The 15442-nt window shown below is 32.9% G+C and overlaps 1 protein-coding gene across 2 annotated transcripts in view; it reads right to left on the bottom strand.

Annotated features, from left to right (window-relative positions):
• Positions 1 to 15442, bottom strand: part of PDS5A (PDS5 cohesin associated factor A) — a 135262-nt gene that overhangs the window by 77407 nt on the left and 42413 nt on the right. For both annotated transcript variants that reach the window (XM_042984684.1, XM_042984686.1), the window contains exons 3-8: positions 13192 to 13395; positions 12026 to 12112; positions 11429 to 11526; positions 6841 to 6967; positions 4872 to 4952; positions 2635 to 2775 (exon numbers count right to left, since the gene is read on the bottom strand). In XM_042984684.1, coding sequence (XP_042840618.1) covers positions 2635 to 2775; positions 4872 to 4952; positions 6841 to 6967; positions 11429 to 11526; positions 12026 to 12112; positions 13192 to 13395 — 738 coding nt within the window. The remainder of the gene's footprint in view (positions 1 to 2634; positions 2776 to 4871; positions 4953 to 6840; positions 6968 to 11428; positions 11527 to 12025; positions 12113 to 13191; positions 13396 to 15442) is intronic.

Here is a 15442-nt window from a genome sequence, read left to right as displayed (position 1 = left end):
TTTGGTTCTTTGCTCTTATTTCACACCCCCTCCAACTGCTAATTTATGGCCCCTCCAACTGCTTGTTTGCAATCTATAATGTAGAAATATGAAGATAATCATTCAATTCTAACATTCCCTAAGAGTTTGAGAAAAAATTCTGTGAAGGGAAAAGCTGCAAATAATTCCCACCCTAGTAAGTTTTCTTGTAAGAAATCTTTCCTGCCATTTGAGCTCCAGGGTTAACTCGTATCAATTAAAATTTTGATATATGAAATTTTAAATGAGGATCCCCTAACTTACTGGAGAACAGGACACTGAAGAATGTCATGATTCAGGAAAACTCATTTTAATGGAAGAGCAAGAATTTTTAGAAGATTTAAAAGGTCAGGTGAACTGAACGCTACAAAAAAAAATCAAAACTTAGTTTGAAGTTGTTTTTCGATAAAGGCCTCCAATTTTCTTATCCTAAATCAATATATGCTATGAATTCTTTTCCAGTTTCACTAGTGATGTCACATCTTAATAGAAATTAAATTATTCTGAAACCATATGGTATGTGAAACTTTAAAAATCACATATTCATGTGCTCACTTCGTTCGGCAGCACATATACTAAAAATCACATATTCACTAAGAAAACAAAGACAGTAACTAAAAGCAATTGCTAATTTTTTCAAACATTCAAATTGTTTTTGAATACCAGAAATACCAGTAATACCAGAAATCAAATAAAGAAATATTAATGGAAAAAGATACTACATTAAAAAAATAAAGGGATGGGATATGGTCTTTGTTACGAATGGCTTATCTTTCAGGAATAGGGGTTTTATGGGTAAGAGAGGCACACTTATCAAACATGTAAAAATGAAAACTATATCAAGCTTTAACATTTATAATCATAAAAATGATTTTCTTTGATGAAGTTTTTCTCAAGCAATGTGACAACAATACAGATTAGAATCTTTTAGTAAGCCCAATCAACTAATCAACATGATTTGTTTTTTTAAAGAAAAATCAATCTATCTCTTAAATGTCAAAAACTAAAATAAGTGGAAGTTTTATTCTACTGGTAACTACTTCAGTAGTTTACTGATTACTTCAAATGATGTGACATTTCAATATCTATATTTTTAACTACTGAAACTGAATGAAAACTTGCCCCCCTACCTTTTTAAAATTTAAAATATATTCCTTGAGTGAAGTTGGAATATGGTTATAGTGATGGTAAATTTTTTTTGGTGCAAAAATCACTTGGTGTCTCCCTCAGTTAATTTAAGTCCACACAAAGAAACCTAGAAATCTAGTTCTTAATTCCTTCCCACCATCTATCATGGCAATCTTGTTTAAGGATTGAAGAGGTGTGAGTTTTCATATTCAGACTCTATGAAGAGATTGAGAGAAAAAATTTTAATGCCTTATACCTAGAAATAATTTGATATGGGAACATCTTTAGGCTGTGGTTAAATTCTTAATATTAAAAAATAAAACAAAACCTTGTTCTTCATGTGATATTTTCCACATAACAGGGTTTTTAAATTTTTTTTTATTTATACCGCCCCCCCCCCCCAAGATATAACAGAGTTTCTTAGAAGCTTGGTACGATGTCCTTTTATACTATAAATAATGAATGTTTATAATAAGACAATATGGACAATTCTTAATTATCATGTACACGTTTTTTAAAGAGTCTAAAAATTGGAGTTCTAATCCTAAATCTTTTTATTTTTTTCTAATGCTTATTTTATTTTTGAGAGAGACAGAGCATGAGTGGGAGAGGGGCAGAGAGAGGGAGAACAGAATCTAAAGCAGGTTCTAGGCCCTGAGCTGTCAGCACAGATTCCAGGGCAGGGCTCGAACCCACAAACCGTGATGTGAGATCATGGCCTGAGCTGAAGTTGGACACTTAACCAACTGAGCCACCCAGGTGCCCCTCAAATCTGTTTTAACTGTGTAATTGGGCAAAATACTTCATCTTAAGGTTTTCACTTCAAAAATCAAAACCATAATGTTGGTCCTAACTATACAACAGTTTGATTTAAGGATCAAGTAAGATAGTGGATATATAATAAAGCCCTTCAAAAAGTCCAGAATATTAAGCAAATATAAGCTGTTATCTCCTATAGTGTGATTGGGATAGGAGATCAAGTGTCAAGTTTTCATATATTTGAGGAGTTATGAATTCCTTGTTGAGTTGGCCATAAAAAAAAGAGTATGCCCTAAGTCATACAGTAAAACTTTTGTCCTTGATCTATACCATGGAAGGAGGTTCATACAGTTAAATCAAGACTCTTTGAGCACTCAGTTTGAAATCTTTTGAAGTTCTTAAACATACCTACATAATAATAAATACTATTTAATAACAGTATGTATTGTAAGGGATAATACCATTTTGCATACCTATTATTTGTGTCATTGTGTTTATCAGATATTCAGCAACTAGGAGAGTTATAATTTTCTAGTATAATTCTATGACACCCAAATGAGAGAGACTGTTTTACTGAAATGATTAAAAAATGTACACCTTAACTAAATGTAAGAAGTTGAACTCACGTTTTATTCTTTTATATAGAACAACTATATTTATATCTTTTACAGTTATATATAAATTTTTCTCTTAAAGCTTAAAGGGCTTAAAAATTATAGTCAGTCCTACCTTTAGTTTGAATTCAAGCTGCGGCATGACAGATAATAATAAATGCGGATCTATCGCAAAAAGTTCCTGAATCAGATCAAATACATGTTCTGACAAATCACTTACTGACGATCTTCCCAGCACCAGGACTTGATTGAAAAACTATAGGAGATAGTAAACAAAAATAAAACATCCATTTAGTTAAAAAATTTGACATATTTTTTATACACATGTGTCTAAAAAACATAGATTTAGGCATTACATATATAACTGAAGGGGATGAAACAAAACAGGTATTTCAATTACTAATATATGATAGAACAGTCACTAAAATAAACCTCTAAATATCAAAATAGGAATGTCCAGGGAGAAAGATAAAAAAGATTAGCTTTCTTCTAAATTAAGATAGCATTTCTAGGAATCTTAACTTTCATAAAAACAAAACAACTTAGTTTTGTCACTCATTATAAAGAATTTTACAGAGAAATTTCTTTAAAACAGAAAAATTTTAAAGACAGTCTTTTTGTTTTTTATTCAAGTCTGACTAATTTTGCCATTAGTTTAATAATAGAGAATACTTAGGGGCACCTGAATGGCTCAGTCAGTTGAGTCTGACTCTTGATTTTGGCTCAAGTCATGATCTCACAGTTCATGGGATCAAGCCTCGCGACGGGCTCAGTGCTGTCAGCACCTGGGATTCTCTCTTTCTCCCTTTCTCTGACCCTTGGGTAGAAAGGGTCACGCTGGCTGTCACAGGACTCTATCTCACAAACTGAGATCATGACCTGAGCCTAAATCAAGAGTCTGACGCTTAACCCACTGAGCCACCCAGGCACCTTGAATTTTTTTTTTTTTTTATAAAAAAAATGTATTTGAGAAAGTCAAATACATTTGGATTCAGAGGACCAAGTGGAAGAAAGGGTGATGATATAAAAGCTAACTGATAATTTAAAAGAATGCTGGGAAGAAACAAAGACTATCAAAAGCACAAATTAAAAGAGACCTCTACTCCCTGCCAACATACATAACACACTTATAAAAAATATATTTAAAAATGCTAAAGAGGAAGTTGCACATAACTGACCTAAGTATATTTCTGGTAGTATCATCAAACAATATATATTCTTTGAAAAGCAACATACATGAAAAGTTAGGTAATATTCATACTTATTATACAGACCATAGAAAAAGAATTAAAAATAGTTTTAACAAGTTAAAAAATACACATACACAAGAAATGAATAAGCACAGAACAGTAATTTTGGAAGGATATATGAAAGTCTATTGGTAGAGGTTATTTATGAGAACTAAAAAAAGGGTATTCAGGGTTGAAGAGAGACACTTTTCACTGTATATTCTTTTGTGAAAAGAAACTTAGTTTTACCATATTTAAATATTAATTTAGTAATATAAACAATACTAATAATCCATACCACTGAATATACTCCCACTTGGGTTTTTTTTTTTAGTGTGGAAAATAACTCAACAATAGATAAATGCTACATTCACGAAGATAATTAATTACTAAAAAGAAAACATTGAACAAAATCTAAATGCAAGATAATAAGGAAATGGTTAGGTAAATTATGGGTATATGTCAGTTCAAAAAACATTTATAGTCATTTCTATTATAAATAAGATAATATCAAAATATAGAGATATATATAAATACAGACAATTCAAAATTTTATATAGCATATTTGAAAAAATAGAGGGGTGTGAGCACATGTGCAACAGTGGAATTAACTGATACATTAAAAGAATTATAAATTACTCTAGATAAGTGATTTTTTTAGGTAAGAAAAAGAACAAACTTCCATTCAATAAAGTAAAAGCAGTATTCTTATTAATATGTAACAACTATTTAAGACAGAAACAAAACAGTTGAGAGGAATGACCCAGAAACATAAACATAAATGGACACAGAGAGCCAAAGGTAAAGAAAGGAGAAAGTAAGAGAGATCAGCATATTGGGGAGATAAAAAGATAAATATAAATACAAACACAGTAAAAGGGGTGAAGTTGTAGACAAGTTTTCATAAAATATCTTCTATCTTATGCCATTTAAAAATGTCAAAGCTTATATATGTATTTTATATTTGGTCACATCTGGATATATCAGTTCTTTTATGTATTTGTTTTAAATAGGTGAAACTGTTTATAGGCTAAATAAAACTATATGTAAAAGATCCCAGTAAGTTAATACAATGGATTAAGAATTATACAATTATAGAGTAAATATAAACAGAAATACATACATTGGCAATGCATGCCTCAATAGTCTGGACTGTCCTTTTCAACAGGACTTTTGCAAGGTCAAAGGACTGTTTATTTAAGTTCTGAAACACAATAAAAATATGCAAAGTTACAAAGGAGTTTGTGAATTTATGAGACAGCACCATAACGCTATTATCTTCAAATCTATAAACTATAAAGCAAAAAATATCACTGGATCTCATTTAAGATTTTACCCAATATTCTCTAGACAAGTGGTCTTAAATGCAGAAGTTGCAAATAGTGCTGTAATTCAAAAACAAACATACATCAGTTAGCCAAAAGCTCAACCCTATAGTATGTTTAGTTTTATTAAATAGAAAATGGACCTTAGGGTTTTTGGGTTTGTTAACCAGTTTGAACTATCAATTCTACCCCTGAATCCTAAAAGAATACACGCACACACCCTAACCCATCATCCTAAGTATTTCACTGTCTAATCAATATGTTCTCTAAGAAAGAGTACACCTGCAAAGTATCTCAAGAAAAACAGCTGGTCAATTATACTTGTGAAATGTTGAATACTGTGTTTGCTCCTCAAGATTCCCTGTACACTGTAACAAATTAAAGGGTCTGAGAAAGATCACAGAAAAGACATATTTAATTTTTAAAAACTTACTTGGAATGGATTTCTCATTTTAAAGAGTACCTATCAATATTTCTATACTTGGGAGTTTTGGACCAAACTGAGATTCATTCACCATCATCCTGCACCTCTCCCAAAAAGATGCTAGGAAACTTTTTATGCAAAGAGCCAGATGGTAAATATTTTAGGCTTTTTGAGTCATACAGTTACTGCTGCAACTATGCAATTCTGCTGTTGAGCACAGCCACAGGCAAAATGAAAATGAATGAGCATGGTTGTGTTCAAATAAAATTTTATTTACATAAATAGCTAGTAGGCCAGATTTGGTTCACAAGCCACAGATTCTTGACCCTTGCTCCAAGATTTTATTCTACTGGCCAAAGGATAAGATTAGCTCAAAATTAAGGCAACCTTTCTATTTCCTAAAAGGATATATATATTTCTTAATCATAAAAATACTAACTAGAATATAAACACCAAATATGCTATCTATTCCTCAGAGTTTTTCCTTTCTTATTTTGCCTGACATATACTTCCCCCTGTTTGCCATACTCTCAAAATTCTGGCCAATTACAGATTCATTTGAATTAATAAAATGCAAATCATATTTAGAGGCAGGAGAAGAACTTATAATAATTAACTGTGTTATTAGAGAAGTGTAATTAGATACATCTTTCATCTAACATCTGATAACAGATCACTGAACCATTAGAGGAAAAGAGCAAGAAGGTGAATATCACTAAGGTAGACTGAGTATGGCCCTGTGGTAGAGTCTGTGGAAAGCTAAGTCCTTCAGTTCCTTAGGAAGACTTAGCAGAGAGAAACAGAAAAAGGAACCATAGGGAGAAATACACAGCTCTGAATCATCTCTTTCCCCTTAACATTAACCATATAGTTCCTGCTTCTACCAAATCTCTTTTTCTGAAAATGTCCAAGAAAAATGTAGGATATGGATTCTGAAAAGAAATACAATTCCTATGTTCCACGTCTATGTTACAAAGGAGGCAATATTTTTTTTCTTTCCATAAAAACCCATAAATCACCCCCCCCCCACCAACCAAAACCTAACCAAGATAGTACTCTCACTTCTTTTAATTCCCACATTAGATATGAGTGGTGAATGTGAAAAATTCTTGTTTTCCAGAAAATAGGCAGCACTTCACTGAATGAAAATCTTCTACCATTATAATATGTTAATCAGTAAACCTTCTAAAAACAATAGCTACAAGACTGATGTGTGTTACATTATTTTATTTGGGACTGGAGAATGATAGTGGGAATAATTACATGACATTGCAATCAGTGAAAAACAACTATTTTTAGTTGTTAAACAACATTAACCTTTAATATCTTCATACTATACAGACCTTATGTGCAGGAATGAGGTTAATAAGAATGGAGTCCAATAATTCTTGAGTAACTCCATCACCTTCCATGATGATAGAACTCATCAAGTCTAGCATGTGCATTTGTACCTTTTTATTGTGGCTATTGCTTAAAAAAAAAAAACAGAAAAGAAAAAAATCGGGCTTACAAAAAGAAAATTATATTTCCCAGTTTAAAACAACTATCTCAGATATAAAAGAATTTTCCACTTGAAGGAACCATGCCAATAATGGCAAAGAAATTTTGATTGCTCTATTTACTTTCTCCCTCAGCTGTATGGTACCGTATTTTACAAAACCAAAGACCTTTAAAATGAATTAAGTCGCTATACAATTAGGATTCAGAGTGAGTTAAATTCAACCAAACAAAAACATCAACTTCAAAGAAAGGACATCTTTGCTTACATGACCCCAGATTCTAAAAGGTGATAAAATTTCAATTAAGAAAGTACAAGATAATGAAAGAAGACAGTCTTTCATCCCTTGTATCCTTTTAGATCTTAATATATTTCCCAAAATAAAACTTTATATAAACACCAAAACAGCCTCAACCAATACAAGTAATTTTTGCTATAAATCTTTGTCACTAGAGATTTAATTTACCAATACTGAAATCAAAAGTCTGATATCAAATGTTTACCAGAATTTATGACTAGAAGGTTCTGAAAACGTCAGTAGGTATCTCTCAAAGAATTTCAAATAAATGAAAAATCAAGCCTAGAGTCACTTTTACTCCTACTTCCTTAGCCAGTGAAGAGTCAAATGTAGGCTTCCTCAGTAAATGTCTCTACCGCTGATATAGTGCTTATCTAAAAAGACTAGCTATAAAACCTTTATAAGTGGTAGAACATCTAGTTTTCTCTCCTTCTGACTGCATCTTAACTAAAGACCTGACCTGTCTACTTTCACATTTATCAGATATATACGTAAAGACAAATCAAAAGAAATGATATAATTTAGTTATACTACTATATACAGGGAAGTTTAAATCAAGACCAAATTTTAATATTATTTACATATCTCTTAATTAAAAAAAATAATAACATGAAATAATGTATAGGAGACCTGTGGAGCACTTGATGGTAAAATGCAAAGATGACAATTTCTTAAGTTGGTAGAAAAATTATCATATTACATACACCGTTTCCTAGAACTTTTGGAAAGATACCCCATTGCATGCCTTCTTCCAAATATCCTGTCTACTAAAGAATATTAGATCATGATGAATCAACTATATAGTGTTAAGGGGTAGTGTGTGTAAGGGGGTTAAAAAAAAAAAAGAAATATTCAGGTTGACACACACACACAAAAAAAGTGAAGAGAGTAGTTAACTCTCAGACCCAAATATACTTTGGGATAGGAAAGGACTAAAGTGAAGATGGTTTCAACAGGTTCTAGTCAAGATGCAATAACTGGGATAGAATTTACCTTCCTACCTGAAACAACTAAAAAACTGAACAAAATATATGAAACAACAGTTTTCAGACATTGAACATCATGCACATGTTTCTGAGAGAGGTTGACAATTTTCCCAGCTTATTGACTGGTAAGTTTCCAGTGTGGGTAGGGAAGATCCTGACAGAGACTAGTGGTTTTCCTGAGTCCGGAAAGCCTAGAGTTTGCAGGGGAAAGACTAGAATATCAGAGGGGAGAGACCTATTCAGAAAGCAGGTTTGTAAAGGGTATCCCCTGAATCTTCAAATACTTAAGGACCAGGACTTGCATGTGAAGAAATTTCTTCAGTTTAGGGAAGATACTACCTGAAAGGAGGGAGCAGAGTGAAGAATCCTTGGAACTTACAAAAATCTTAGAATAGTGCATTTTCCAATCACAATAGAAAAATCTCACAGTTCACAGAGCATCTCGTAGTCAGAAGGCTAAACCTACATATCCAAGCCTCAGTAAGTCTCAAGCACAAGAAGAAAGAAAACTTCACGATGGTACATCATAATCAAATTGCTTGAAACCAGTAATAAAGGTAAAATCTTAAAAGTGGGTAGAGAAAAAAAGATACATTGTGTAGAGAGGGACAAAGATTAAAAATGAAAAAACTTCTCATTAGAAACAATGAAAACCAGAAAAAGATGGAGCAACATCTTAAAAGTACTGAAAGAGAGAAAAAAAAAAGAAAAAAGCCTATCAACTTAGAACTCTTACCATGAAATAACTTTCAAAAATGAAAGTGGAATAAAGATATTCAGACACATAAAAACTGAAAGAATTCTATCAGCACCAGACCTGAACTATAGAACATGTTAAAGGAAGTCCTTCAGACTGAAGAAAAATAATAGCACACAGAAATCTGCATCAACACAAAGAAATGAGGAGCACCAGACAAATGGTAAATGTGTCAGTAAATACAAATCAATGAGCTTCTCTTTCAAAAGGCAAGTCTTTTACTCATACCTCATTGTGAATTAAGTAGATAGATAATGAGGTCAACAATAAACTTAGATCTTTAGGTTCAGGAAATAAAAATATTAATGGATCAAAGAAAGGTGTGTGTATGTACAAGTAACTGTGAGAGGAAAGAAGTGTAAGGGCAGAGTGCGAAATGGACTTAAGGGGATATTTAAGGTCAGTAAGATGGGCAGACTGATGGCAGTTTTAGGAGTTTTTAAATTTTGTTGATTTTAATTTTAAAAGAAAAAGTTGCGAAAATGTGACAGGATGCACAAAATGGCCACAAATTATTCTCATCTCTGTATTCATATGCCTTTAAAATGTTGTTCCTCCCATGAAGATATGGAGTCTAACCAACCTTTGTGTCTGGGCTTGATTATGTGCTTTGTTTGGCCAGTAAAATATAAGTAAACATAAAGTGAGTAGAGGTTTAAAAAGTGCTTGTGAGGTAAATCATGCTTTTTCTTGCTACTTTTGAAACCTAGTCAGCATTTGAAAAGTCCTGGGCTACCTTGCTGGATGATGAGAAGATGAGAGAGACACATGACCTAGTTGTCCTATTTCTCAGCCAACTGCCAGACGTCTTGCCAACTGACTGCAAATACATAAGTGAGACCACCCCAAACCAAAAAGAATTGCCAAGCAGAATCATGAGCTGAATAAGATGGGGGCTATTTTAAGCTACCAAGTTTTGGGCTGTTATGCAGCAAAAGCTAACTAACACAAAAGGTAAAGTTTATATATTTTACCATTTATTTACAGGCCTTCAGTTAGTTGCCACAGGAAGCTTTTTTCTCATGCAGTCTCTTTATAAACGTCTATTTCTATACCATTCCAGTCCAGTCCTTTCCTGTTTATTCCAGGTTAAATTCTATTCCTACCATTCTATCTAAGGAAATACAAAACATGATAGTATTCATAAAAAACTACAGAAAACCCTAGAAATGTGCTGTCCAATATGGAAGCCATTAAATAGTAGCCACTTGGCTATTAAACACTTGTAGTATGAACAGAACCACATATTGAAACAATAATGCTTTTGGAGGGACGATTAGGTGGCTCAGTTGGTTAAGCATCCAACTTGCGCTCAGGTCATGATCTCACAGCTCATGAGGTAGAGCCCTGTGCTGGGCTCTTGTGCTGACAGCTGACAGCCTGGAGCCCGCTTCAGATTCTGTGTCTCCCTCTCTCTCTGCCCCTCCCCTGCTTTCTCTCTCTCTCTCTCTCTCAAGAATAAATAATAAACATTAAAAAAATTTTTTTTTAAATAATGCTTTTGGATATTGTGGGATAAAGTATATTATCAAAATAAATTTTACTTGATTCTTTCTATCTTTCTAAATGTGGTTCCTAGAAAATTTTAAATTTAGGGTGCCTGGGTGGCTCAATTGGTTAAGCATCCAACTCTTGATTTAGGCTCAGGTCATGATCCCATGGTTCATCAGTCTGAGCCCTGCATCAGGCTCCAAACTGACAGTGCAGAGCCTGCTTGAGATTTTCTCTCTCTCTCTCTGCCCCTTCCCCACTTGTGCACATGTTCTCTCTTTCTCAATAAACTTTATAAAAAATTTTTAAAATTTATGTGAGATATGTTTGTATATAGTGCAATGCTATAAAACGTATCTCAGAAAAATGCTTGGTTTACTGTACAAAAAAACAGAACAACAAAACACAACACTGGACTGAAATCAAGAGCTTGGGCTGTCCTGTTCAGTGATGTGTCCTTGGGCAAGCTACCACACTCCTTTCCCTGTGCATTACGGTCCCTACTTATGTAAAGAGCAATGCTTAAGATTTTTTTCTAGCTCAAAAATGGGAGTCAGTGTGCTTCCACTGAAGTACTATGATTTCCAGCACTCACTAATGGTACTTAAATACTTATAATTTCCACCTCATAACTTAGTACTTCATTATATAAGGTCTCACACCATTTGCTTTATAAGATTCAACCAATATAACTGATACTATAATTTCAAATGGTAGTATGAGAGCAAAGGCAGCTTTCAGACAACAGATCTTATTTTCCTCTTCATTTCAAGTCTTCTAAGGAAAACAGCTTGTTAAAAATCTAAAAGATCTTAGTTACAGGCACAGTACACAGTACACAGTACTCCAATATATGCACAGCAAGAAAAAAAGACAAACAAATGCTTAAAAAATAACTTACTTGATCACTGAGAAGAGAGTCCTAAAAAGCTGAATAAAAATTTCATTGCAATCTTCCAATTCGAAGCAGATGTTATATGATTTAACCCAAGCTAAGTTCTTAAATAAATAAATAAATGATTATTTACACATGCACAGAATAATTACACAAAAGCAAACTCATTACCAAAATTTCATTTTCAGAATTACAAATGTATATTAAAGCTTATGAAGATCCAACTATACAAAATTAAAGTTGCTAAACTTTAGTTCTTCATATACTGTGACCTTTAAAAGACCTCTATCTGTTAGCATTATCCTTTAACTGAAAAATACTAAACTGTTAGATATTAGTAGACATATACACATACTATATATAAGGAACAGTGAAAATTAATTCAACTTAATCCCTCTTCAGATTAGAAGAGAATAAAAATAGAAAAATGAAAACAGAGTTTCAAATAGAACAGATTTTCCAGCAGAATATACTTCATCTTAAAAAAGATATTTTATTAAAGGGGATTTGTATAAAACAAAAAAAATTCATTTTACACAAGAAAGTTACTAAAAGGAATTTATTACACGAATAGCATGATATTTATTAAAATTTTTTTTTTACCTCTAATAAATAAAAGTATCTATTAAACTGTGGACTCTTTGTATCCTCCAAACCTTTTAATTGTCTGGTAATAAACAAAAATATGTCCTGTTAAAACAAAATGATAAAATACATTAGTTTAGATACAAATACTTAATACTCTTTCTTTCACAATACACTAATAATAATCTGTATATATATTCTCTATTACATATTATAAAACACAATTCTCCTTTAGCTGAATGACTTGAGTGAGACTGGTTTAGTCCATTATTCCAAATAATGCGAACAGAGCAAATCATATAAAATTATATCCTTTAGAAATGATAAAAAAAAAAAAAGTTTACTATTGCCATAAATCTTTAGGCTTTCTCATTCTAGGAGAAACATAAGTTCTGTATCTTATTACCCTTTCTTCGACTACAGAACTGCATTATGCCAAACAACCATCTTCATTTTAAGAATCTGCACAAGAGTCTTTCCATTACTATTTCCTACATGTAAATAGTGATTTTTAATATCTAGCTTGAATCTGTTGTGCAACTACAAATTTGTGTGGAACAAAAATAATAACAGACTGGTTTAAAGGTTGTACTTTTCATGACAATAGTGTGCCATTTCTTAATAAGCTTTCTTTAGAAGTTTTAACCCAAAATAGAATCAATATGCAAAAAACTGACTTGAGGACTATTAAAAAGAAAGCAGCTCAAAGTATTAAAATTTGCCAAGAATAAAATTATTCAGAATATGAAGTGAGCTCAAGAGGAACTGAAAAGAATTCCTCAAACATTCCAAACAAAGGCAGAAATCTCCAAGATGAGCATAATGTAATTTTGCATGTAACTTGCAGGGGGAAATCATCATTTGAATATGTAAATTCTGTTACACTACTGTTTTGAAAGTGTCATTAATCCACTATTTATCCCTACAATTCAGCCATCTGGGCTTTGTGATGGGTTATCATGAAGGTTACAGATGAGGAGACAGGGACTAGTTTTGATCTAAACCCTAAATGCCTCATAAAAATACCATTTTTGTGGATATACAAAGAATTTTAATTGAATGAATAATTTGTTTTACAATTTATGATATAATCTTATGATGATAGGTGAATAATAATAAAAACTATGTCCCTAAAGGTAACCTAAACTAGAAAAGTAAACTAATTCTGTAAAGACTGTATTTACCTTAAGTTTATCGTGGGAAGTATACGGAGCTTCTGGGGCATAGATTCGAAAGATGTCAGCCAAACAACATGCTACAAGGAGACGCACATCTTTATTGGGATTCCTGAGGAAAAATTCAGATGCAAGATGCAAGGCTAGTGGGAGATACTGCTGTTTTTCGTCTTCTGAGTCCTGATCCATATCCATAAAAGTTTTTACTACCATCTGAAAAAATGTATGAAAGGAAAAAAAAATACTCAACTCCTAATATTTAGAAATTAGTAGAGGATATATATTTTTTAAAACTCATGTCCATTACAACACAAACTAGTAATCACTATCAGAGGATTCATAATCAAGTGTAGTATGGACACTTAAACAATATTCTTCCAATCCTTGAGCCTGGATTCTTCGTGAGAGTCATTTAAGACTGTTATCATTTTACACCTACCCCAGGTAAAAAGTTCTTAGCTTCATATGAACAGCCAGATTCATATGATATCTTGTAACATCATCAATTATGTTTCTTTTATATTTCATTATAAAAGCTGTCTTGACTTAGGCTCTTTCATTTTTAAGTATTTAAAAAAAATTATTTATTTATTCTTGGGGGTGAGGGAGGGAGCAACACATGAGCAGGAGACGGGCAGAGAGAGAGGGACAAAGAGAAAAAGAGAATCACAAGCAGGCTCCACACTGTGAGCATGGAGGCCCATGCAGGACTCGAACTTAGAATCACAAGATCATGACCTGAGCAGAAATCAAGAGTCAGATGCTTAACTGACTGAGCCACCCAGGCACCCCACCCCCTTTTTTTTAAGTTTATTTATTTGAGAAAGAGAGAGAGATCATGTGTGTGCTTGTGTGCAAGCAGGGGAGGGTAAAGGGAGAGAATCCAAAGCAGGTTCTGCACTCTCAGCATAGAGCCTGATGCAATGCTGAAGTCTCACAAATTGGGAGATCATGACCTGAGCCAAAATCAGTGTTGGAGAGGATGTGAGAAATAGGGGACCCTCATGCACTGTTGGTGGGAATAAATTGGTGCAGCCACTGTGGAAAAGTGTTGAGGTTCCTCAAGAAATTAAAAATAGAAACAATACACCCCAGTAATTCCATTTCTGGTTATTTACCTGAAGAAAATAAGAACACTAATCAGGAAAGATATATGCACCCTGATGTTTACTGCACCATTATTTACAATAGCCAGGATATGGAGGCAACCTAAATGTCCACCAACAGATAAATGGATAAAGGTGATACATACACACACAAGAGAGTATTACTCAGCCATAAAAAAAGAATGAAATCTTGCTATTCATGACACAGATGAGCCTACAGGGTACTATACTAAGTGAAATAAATCATACAGAAGATGACATTATCATATGTATTGAATTTTATCATTTTTTCTGCACCTACATATTTTCCTAATTCTGTGAAAGTAAATCCCACTGACTAGTCTTCTAATTTTATTTTTTTATTTAATTTTTTTAATTTTTTTTTTTAACACTTATTTATTTTTGAGACAGAGACAGAGCATGAACAGGGGAGGGTCAGAGAGAGAAGGAGACACAGAATCTGAAACAGCCTCCAGGCTCTGAGCGGTCAGCACAGAGCCCGATGCGGGGCTCAAAATCACGGACTGTGAGATCGTGACCTGAGCCGAAGTCGGACGCTTAACCGACTGAGCCACCCAGGCGCCCCTAGTCTTCTAATTTTAATCCAAGTTTCTATTCCTAAAATCTAATTTTAGTCCAAGCTTCCATTTTAAAATAAAGCCAACTAGGTCATAGCATTTGTACACTTCTAGATTTGAGATGCTATTATTTCAATTTTTGCATTTCTATTCATGAAAGAAACTGACCTATAACTTTAAGACAACTTGTCCATTTTAGCAATGAGGTTGTACTGGCTTAAAACAAATAGAGAAGTGATCCCTTCTCTTCTACCATGGAAAGTTTGTAGTAAGACTGGTTTTATCTTTCTTCCTTAAATATTTAGTGAAGTTCAACTCATCAAAGAAGGAATCATAAAGGAATTTAGAAAATACTCTGAACTGAATGACAATGAAAATATAAATTATCAATACTTGTAGGATGCAATTAAAGCTGTATTTATGGGAAATTTATAGCCATAAAAGTATACATCAGAAGAATGAAAAATCAGTGATCTACATGTCCATCTCAAGCAGTTAGAAAAATACCAAGTTAAATAAAAAGGTAGAATCAAAAGAGGAAAAATTAAGAACAGACACCAATGAATTGGAAAACAA

This window comes from Panthera tigris, chromosome B1, assembly GCF_018350195.1.
Source record: "Panthera tigris isolate Pti1 chromosome B1, P.tigris_Pti1_mat1.1, whole genome shotgun sequence".
Classification (NCBI taxonomy): Eukaryota; Metazoa; Chordata; class Mammalia; order Carnivora; family Felidae; genus Panthera; species Panthera tigris.
Note: the sequence above shows the minus strand (reverse complement) of the source record. Positions and strands in the feature narration are given on the sequence as shown.